The sequence below is a fragment of the Eucyclogobius newberryi genome, unplaced genomic scaffold (assembly GCF_026437365.1).
Source record: "Eucyclogobius newberryi isolate DKJ021-1_F unplaced genomic scaffold, fEucNew1.0.hap1 SCAF_18, whole genome shotgun sequence".
Classification (NCBI taxonomy): domain Eukaryota; kingdom Metazoa; phylum Chordata; class Actinopteri; order Gobiiformes; family Gobiidae; genus Eucyclogobius; species Eucyclogobius newberryi.
This window is the reverse complement of record NW_027315812.1, coordinates 33,277,839-33,285,516: the sequence shown is the minus strand read 5'-3', so window position 1 is coordinate 33,285,516 and position 7,678 is coordinate 33,277,839. Positions and strand designations below refer to the sequence as shown.

At 47.5% G+C, this 7,678-nt stretch overlaps 1 protein-coding gene across 1 annotated transcript in view; it reads left to right on the top strand.

The window, feature by feature from the left end:
* The first annotated feature begins 256 nt into the window (after positions 1 to 256).
* The window catches only part of LOC140364356 (dual specificity calcium/calmodulin-dependent 3',5'-cyclic nucleotide phosphodiesterase 1C-like), a 44,990-nt gene continuing 37,568 nt past the window's right edge, over positions 257 to 7,678 (top strand). Inside the window, exons 1-3 of the mRNA XM_072450450.1 lie at positions 257 to 437; positions 2,197 to 2,350; positions 3,025 to 3,138. Of these exons, the coding sequence (XP_072306551.1) occupies positions 257 to 437; positions 2,197 to 2,350; positions 3,025 to 3,138 (449 nt within the window). The remainder of the gene's footprint in view (positions 438 to 2,196; positions 2,351 to 3,024; positions 3,139 to 7,678) is intronic.

Genomic DNA, 7,678 nt, shown 5'->3' with positions numbered 1-7,678 from the left:
AAAGAACAACTTGCCACCAATGGTCCCCACCTGAAGTGGCTTCAGACACAGATGAAGAAAAAAGATTACAACGACTACTGGAAAAAAAAAAACGAGAAGTGGCGGCTGATCTACGCAGGAAACGAAAAGAGATAAAACTTGGACGAAAGGGGAAAACAGTCCTAGGAACTGGGCTAATAGAAGCTAAAAGAAAGCAGCAAGCACAGCAGAAACTGCACATTCAAAGAGAAGAGAGCAAAATAAGTGTGCCAAGGTAATGGCTGCGGCAACAGAAGAGACCCCAGTGTCAGACAGTACCCAACAGATTGCTATGGCGGTTAAAATGGTCCTGGGACAAGTACAACCCACTATGGCACAACCACAGGCAGTCCCATCCGCCACAGGACCAAGGAACAACACACCTGCTTCAGAAATCATCTACAATCAAGGAAGTGAACGTAATACATTCTCTCGTGGAAGAGGACGTGGGGCAGGAGCTGGAAGAGGACAAAACAGGTTCAGTGTGACTCCTGATCAGTGCTTTTATGTATTTATTTATTTATTTATTTGTCTATGGGAGTTTTTATTTATTTATAGGAGATCTTCTACTGAAAGTGTTTTTCAGACTTCCTATAAGTGATCTGTTCTTCTGTATCTACCTCTGTATCTACCTGCGTTGCACCAATGAAATTTCCCCATGTGGGACAATAAAGGAATATCTTATCTTAAACTGCTTTGGAACTGGACATTGGGCTCGAGACTGCCCCCAAGGGCAAACGCAAAGAGGTCAACACCAAATGGCCCCAAACCAACCTTACCAATTTCAAAGACGGCAAAGGATGAATATAAGTCAACCCATGTCAAGCCAGAATCATCTACCACCACCCTTGCCCCTTGTGGTCTCCCTGGTTATACCGCATCTTTGGGCCCTGGGCTGGCACTGTTTCTGTTTTTCACCAATATTATTGTTATTGCCTATGTATTGATTATGATTGGATGCTGTGCTGTCTTAGATCACTTATAGAACACTTGATTGAATCTGCTCTTACTAAACAACCTGCTTATCTTTGGACCCTGATTACACACGCTATTACTCTGCCAAACACGAATCTAACTCTGATAGTGACAAGATTCCTATACTTTTTCCAGAATCTGACTATACTGATTACTATATCCCACCATGTGTTTACACTAACTGGGGATGCTCCTTGTCTCACATCGATTTTTACTAAATGAGTTATTTTAAGGATTTGCTTGATTATATAATGATTTAATTTGATTTTTAAACATTTAAAATGTTTTTGGGGGGTTTAAGTTGTTCTTTTGTGAGGTTGCGTCTGGCACCTCTTTAAGTGTGATCACGTGAATGTGATCAAAATGGGGGAATATTGATCAAATTATTGTCATGTCTGTGTCCTATTTATCATGAGTCAGGACGATCTTGCTGCATATGGGTCACAATGAACTATTCGGTGTATTTTAACTATTCTGTGTATTTTCTGTTCATCTGTGGACTAGTCTAAACAATCTAAGAGCGGACGTCATAGCGAAGGTCAGGCCATGTTTATCAGACCCAAGCAACAGCGATATAAAACACAGCTAAATCTTGTGAAGAGTTGAATCTCAGCTGCAAGACGAACAACATGCCGCTGTTTTGCCTGTTTTTCCCTGTTTTCATCAAATAAAGACTTTGAGAACGATCTTCGCCTCTCGCAGTCTGTATAGACTAACCTTCGACAAAGTCCACCATCATCTCAATTACATTTACCTTTATTGTCATTGTGCAAGTACAACAAAATGTGTTTGTGCATCCTTGTCCACACCCCATTCATACAAATGTCCATCAATGCAAGTTCAGTTCTTCTGTAGTTTTGGTGGTGAAATCTCCACTGTCTTCTGGTGTTGAACTCCAGGTTGTTCCTGCTGCACCAGGACACCAGCCGCTCCACCTCCTGTAACAGACCCATCCCGTCCCAGATGAGCCCCATGAGGGTGGTGTTGTCATGGTGATGAGGGTGGTGTCGTCATGGTGATGAGGGTGGTGTTGTCTGCAAACTTGATCAGTTTTCTGGAGTGGTGCTTGAGGTGCAGTAGTTGGTGTACAAGAGCAGGAGGATGGTGTTGAACGCAGAGCTGCCGTCCACAAAGGCAGATGTGGAGGTTTTAAGGTGGAATGGGATTCACCCATCGCCCATTCTTTCTGCTTCTGTTGTCCAGGCTCGCGCTCCCAGAATGCCCTTAGCTCCGGGGCTGCTCCTGGGGCCCGTGACCTCCGAGTGCTGGTCCCAGATGAGCGCAGTGTGGCTGAGATTCTAGCAGAGGAGCTGCCCTCACCTGAAGCCCCTGATGCCGTGGAGAGGACCGCTGTAAGGTATGAATGCAGACGAGCCTGGTTCTTGATTCTGTGGCAAATATGTTATATTTATTGATACAATAAGACACAAATATTGTACAGGAAACTGCTTTGGAAGATAATTTCCCAAGAGTGAGAAAGGACAATTATTAGTAAGTTATTAAGGCAAGGCACTGCAGATGAGTAGAACATTTTAATTAAATCTTAAATTAAAGGGGTCAATTTGAAATGATGGTTTAAAACATGGTCATCGAAGCACTCGGGGCAGTGACCCCCAAACTAGAGGAGTGTGTGTGTGTGTGTGTGTGTGTGTGGTCTTTAAAGTTACAATGTCCCAGAGAAATCCATGGATGACGTGGATAACATAAAATAATAAATCGTCTTTTGGAGCAGATGATGAAAAGCTTATATTTGGAGCACAAACTGACCAAAACTGACCAAAAACATTGAGTTTCCTGAGTGTCTTGCATTACCGTTGAAAATCAAAACCTGAAATATACAATAAATACAACATAGTCGACACCACCACAACCAACATAACAACTATAACAATCTGATTCTTTGTTCATATGAGTCCTTCTTGGTCATTTGTTTGAGTGCGTACTGTGTACATCTGCTCTGTGACGTCACCCTGTCCAGCTCTGCTCCTGACCTCCAGCTGACCTCCAGCCCGTCTGTGGCATGTGTTGCAGGCTGCGGTGTCTGGTGAAGCAGCTGGAGCGAGGAGAAGCTTCTGTCCTGGACCTGAAGAAGAACCTGGTGTTTGCTGCCTCAGTGCTGGAGTCGCTGTATGTGGACGAGACCAGGCAAGTGTACACGCCCAAACCTACTGCAGGCCCAAACCTACTGCACGCCCAAACCTACTGCACGCCTAAACCTACTGCACGACTAAACCTACTGCACGCCTAAACCTACTGCAGGCCCAAACCTACTGCACGCCCAAACCTACTGCACGCCTAAACCTACTGCACGACTAAACCTACTGCACGCCTAAACCTACTGCACGCCTAAACCTACTGCACGACTAAACCTACTGCACGCCTAAACCTACTGCAGGCCCAAACCTACTGCACGCCCAAACCTACTGCACGCCCAAACCTACTGCACGCCCAAACCTACTGCACGCCTAAACCTACTGCACGACTAAACCTACTGCAGGCCCAAACCTACTGCAGGCCCAAACCTACTGCACGCCTAAACCTACTGCACGACTAAACCTACTGCACGCCTAAACCTACTGCACGCCTAAACCTACTGCACGACTAAACCTACTGCACGCCTAAACCTACTGCAGGCCCAAACCTACTGCACGCCCAAACCTACTGCACGCCCAAACCTACTGCACGCCCAAACCTACTGCACGCCCAAACCTACTGCACGCCTAAACCTACTGCACGACTAAACCTACTGCACGCCTAAACCTACTGCAGGCCCAAACCTACTGCACGCCCAAACCTACTGCACGCCTAAACCTACTGCACGACTAAACCTACTGCACGCCTAAACCTACTGCACGCCTAAACCTACTGCACGACTAAACCTACTGCACGCCTAAACCTACTGCACGACTAAACCTACTGCACGCCCAAACCTACTGCACTTAAGTATCATTCTGAACTACTTGAAGTCGATTTTACAGTCAATACTTTGACTTCACTACATCAGTACTTTGTACTGCACTACATTTTAAATTACATTTATAAAGACAAAGCATTCTTTTGGTTTGAGACCATCTGAAAGAATTATGTTTGTGGATGTTTTTGGAGACATCGCGTCTGAAGGTTTTGAGATCAGACCACAATTTTGAACAGAAATATATATGGTGCGTTCCAGTGGTCACGGAGTCCACTGTGGTCACGGTGTGACCACGGCTTGCTCCTCCGCCAGCGGATCCAACTCACCACCGGGTGGTGATCGGTTGACAACTCTGCCCCTCTCTTCACCAAGACACGCGGCCGGAGGTCAGATGACACGACAACAAAGTTGATCATTGACCTCTGGTGTCCTGGTGCCATGTGCACTGACGGACCTTGTGCTTGAACATGGTGTTTCGTTATGGACAATCCGTGGCTAGCACAGAAGTCCAATAACTGAACACCGCTCGGGTTCAGATCGGGGAAGCCGTTCTTCCCGATCACCCCTCTCCAGGTGTCACTGTTATTGCCCACCTAGGCGTTGAAGTCCCCCAGTAGAACAACTGAGTCCCCGGTCGGTGCACTTCCAAGGACTCCAAAAAGGCTGGGTACTCTGCACTGCTGTTCGGCCCGTAGGCCGCCACAACAGTGAGAGACCTGTCCCCCACCCGAAGGCGGAGGGACGCGACCCTCTCGTTCACTGGGGTAAACTCCAACACGTGGCGGCTGAGCTGAGGGGCTATCAGCAAGCCCACACCAGCCCCGCCCACACCAGCCCGCTGCCTCTCCCCGCGGGCAACACCAGAGAAGTAGAGCGTGCAGCCCCTCTGGAGGAGATGGTTCCAGAGCCCAAACTGTGCTGGAGGTGAGGCCGACTATATCTAGTCGATATCGCTCAACCTCCCGCACAAGCTCAGGCTCCTCCCCCCAGCGAGGTGACATTCCATGTCCCCAGAGTTAGTCTCTGTGTCTGGAGATCTGGTCGGCGAGGCCCCTGCCGTCGACTGCCGCCCAGATCTCTTTGCACCGGCCCCTTATGGATCCTCCTGCGGGTGGTGGTCCCACGGGAGGGCGGCCCGACGTCGCTCCTTCGGGCTGTGCCCAGCCGGGCCCCGTGGAGTAAGACCCGGCCACCAGGCGCTCGCCATCGAGCACCCATCCCAAGCCTGGCTCCAGGATGGGGCCCTGGTGACGCCGATCCGGGCGACGTAATTGGCCTTGTTTGTGAACTCATCATAAGGTGACCCGTCACCTAGGACCATTTTGCCTTGGGAGACCCTACCAGGGGCTTGAAGCCCCCGACAACATAGCTCCCGGGATCATTCTGGCGCTCAATCGTGATGATCTAATCGTGTATTTTAACTTATTTATTCTCATCCCCCTCTCTCGGACAATCCATGGTGTTCGGGCACAATCTAGATGCCCCAATGGTCCTGATACAAGCAGCCATGGGTTAAGCCATTTGTGGCCGCTTATTCACAATTGTGCTGCGGCTGATTCATGAGTTCTTTTGGCTGTAGCAGTGAGAGTTTCGTTGACCTGTTTAGGTGTTGATGAATTCAAAAGGCCTGTCTCATGTAGCCACATTCTCCCAGAAGACTTACTCGCCCATCAAAACAGGAAGATTGAGGATGTCCAGAAAGGAATGTATATCATCCTCTTTATCTTCTTGAGTTTTTTCAGCTTGTTGTTATCTAAGATTCCAAGATAGAAATTTAGAACATTTTAATCCTCTCTCATATCTTTCTTTGGTAAAGACTGAGCAGTGGGAAACGTCTGGGAGGAGGCTCAGCGCCTCCAAATTTGAGGCCAAAATAGGTGCATTGCCCTCTCCGGGTGGGGTTGTTCACTCATTTCTTGTTCATCTTTTCTGGAATTATGTGGGTGATTAAGCTAATTATTTTGAGATTTTTTACCACTTTCATAATATCTTTATTTGGTGAAGGGCATTTAAAAAAATATCTTGTGAGGCCAGGTCATTAATCTCCCTTCTTGTCTTTTTCATTTCCAGTAGCATTTGAGGATGGTTTTCTTTGCATGTTTATCGTCCAAAAGCTTTAGTTTGTTCTGTAAATTGTTTCGTTTTTCATGCCATTGTTCCTTTTTGGCCGAGGCAACAGCAATTATCCTCAAAACTGCCTCAGCTGCATCCCAGGGAATGAGACATTTCACCATTCTCATTTTCCTCTACATAAACGCAATGTCATTTGAATTGTGGGTCATTGAGTAGACGAGCATTAAATCTCCAAAGTGTGTTTTTGTTCCTGTTCCAGATCTACAGTCATGTGAACAGGAGCATGATCACTTAGATCAGGGGTGTACAAACTCTTTTCACCGAGGGCCACATTTGGAATCTTATACGGAGCAGACAAACAACCCGGCAATGTCGAATTAAAAGGAAGTGAATCATTTGAATTTGGCATTTGACATTGTTTCAATGCCTTTACACCTTTAATAAGACTTGGCAAGGCAAGGCAAGTTTATTTGTAGAGCACATTTCAAACACAAGGCAATTCAAAGTGCTTCACAGCAGGAAAAAAATGCATTCAAATCACAAAGAAATTACAGAAACAGAAATACAATAAAATTAACTAAATTAAAAATTATCAATCCAACTGATTGTCTAAACTAATAAAATCCCAAACAAAAAAGAAGAGTGCAAAGAAAAAATCCTTTCAGTCATATGCGCAGCTAAACAAAACTGTTTTTAGCTTAAATTTGAACATTGTCAGAGTAGAACCTGTCTCACATTTTCAGGAAGAATGTTCCAGATTTTAGCTGCATAAAACTGAAACGCAGATTCTCCATGTTTAGTCCTGACTATGGCACCAGCAGGAGGCCGGTCCATGTTTAGTCCTGACTGTGGCACCAGCAGGAGGACGGTCCATGTTTAGTCCTGACTCTGGCACCAGCAGGAGGCCGGTCCATGTTTGGTCCTGACTCTGGTACCAGCAGGAGGCCGGTCCATGTTTAGTCCTGACTCTGGCACCAGCAGGAGGCCGGTCCATGTTTAGTCCTGACTCTGGCACCAGCAGGAGGCCGGTCCATGTTTAGTCCTGACTCTGGCACCAGCAGGAGGCCGGTCCATGTTTAGTCCTGACTCTGGCACCAGCAGGAGGCCGGTCCATGTTTAGTCCTGACTCTGGCACCAGCAGGAGGCCGGTCCATGTTTAGTCCTGACTCTGGCACCAGCAGGAGGCCGGTCCATGTTTAGTCCTGACTCTGGCACCAGCAGGAGGCCGGTCCATGTTTAGTCCTGACTCTGGCACCAGCAGGAGGCCGGTCCATGTTTAGTCCTGACTCTGGCACCAGCAGGAGGCCGGTCCATGTTTAGTCCTGACTCTGGCACCAGCAGGAGGCCGGTCCATGTTTAGTCCTGACTCTGGCACCAGCAGGAGGCCGGTCCATGTTTAGTCCTGACTCTGGCACCAGCAGGAGGCCGCTCCATGTTTAGTCCTGACTCTGGCACCAGCAGGAGGCCGGCCCCTGAGAACAGGACTAATGTGATGGTACTTCCTGGTTCTAGTCAGGACCCGAGCAGCAGCGTTCTGGATGAACTGCAGCTGTTTTACAGCTCGTTTGGAGAGACCAGTGAGCAGGCCGTTACAGTCTAATCTACTGGAGACAAACGCATGGATAAGTCTCTCCAAATCTGGTTTTGACACTATACTTTTGATTTTGGCAATGTTTTTTAGATGGTAAAAAGCTGCTG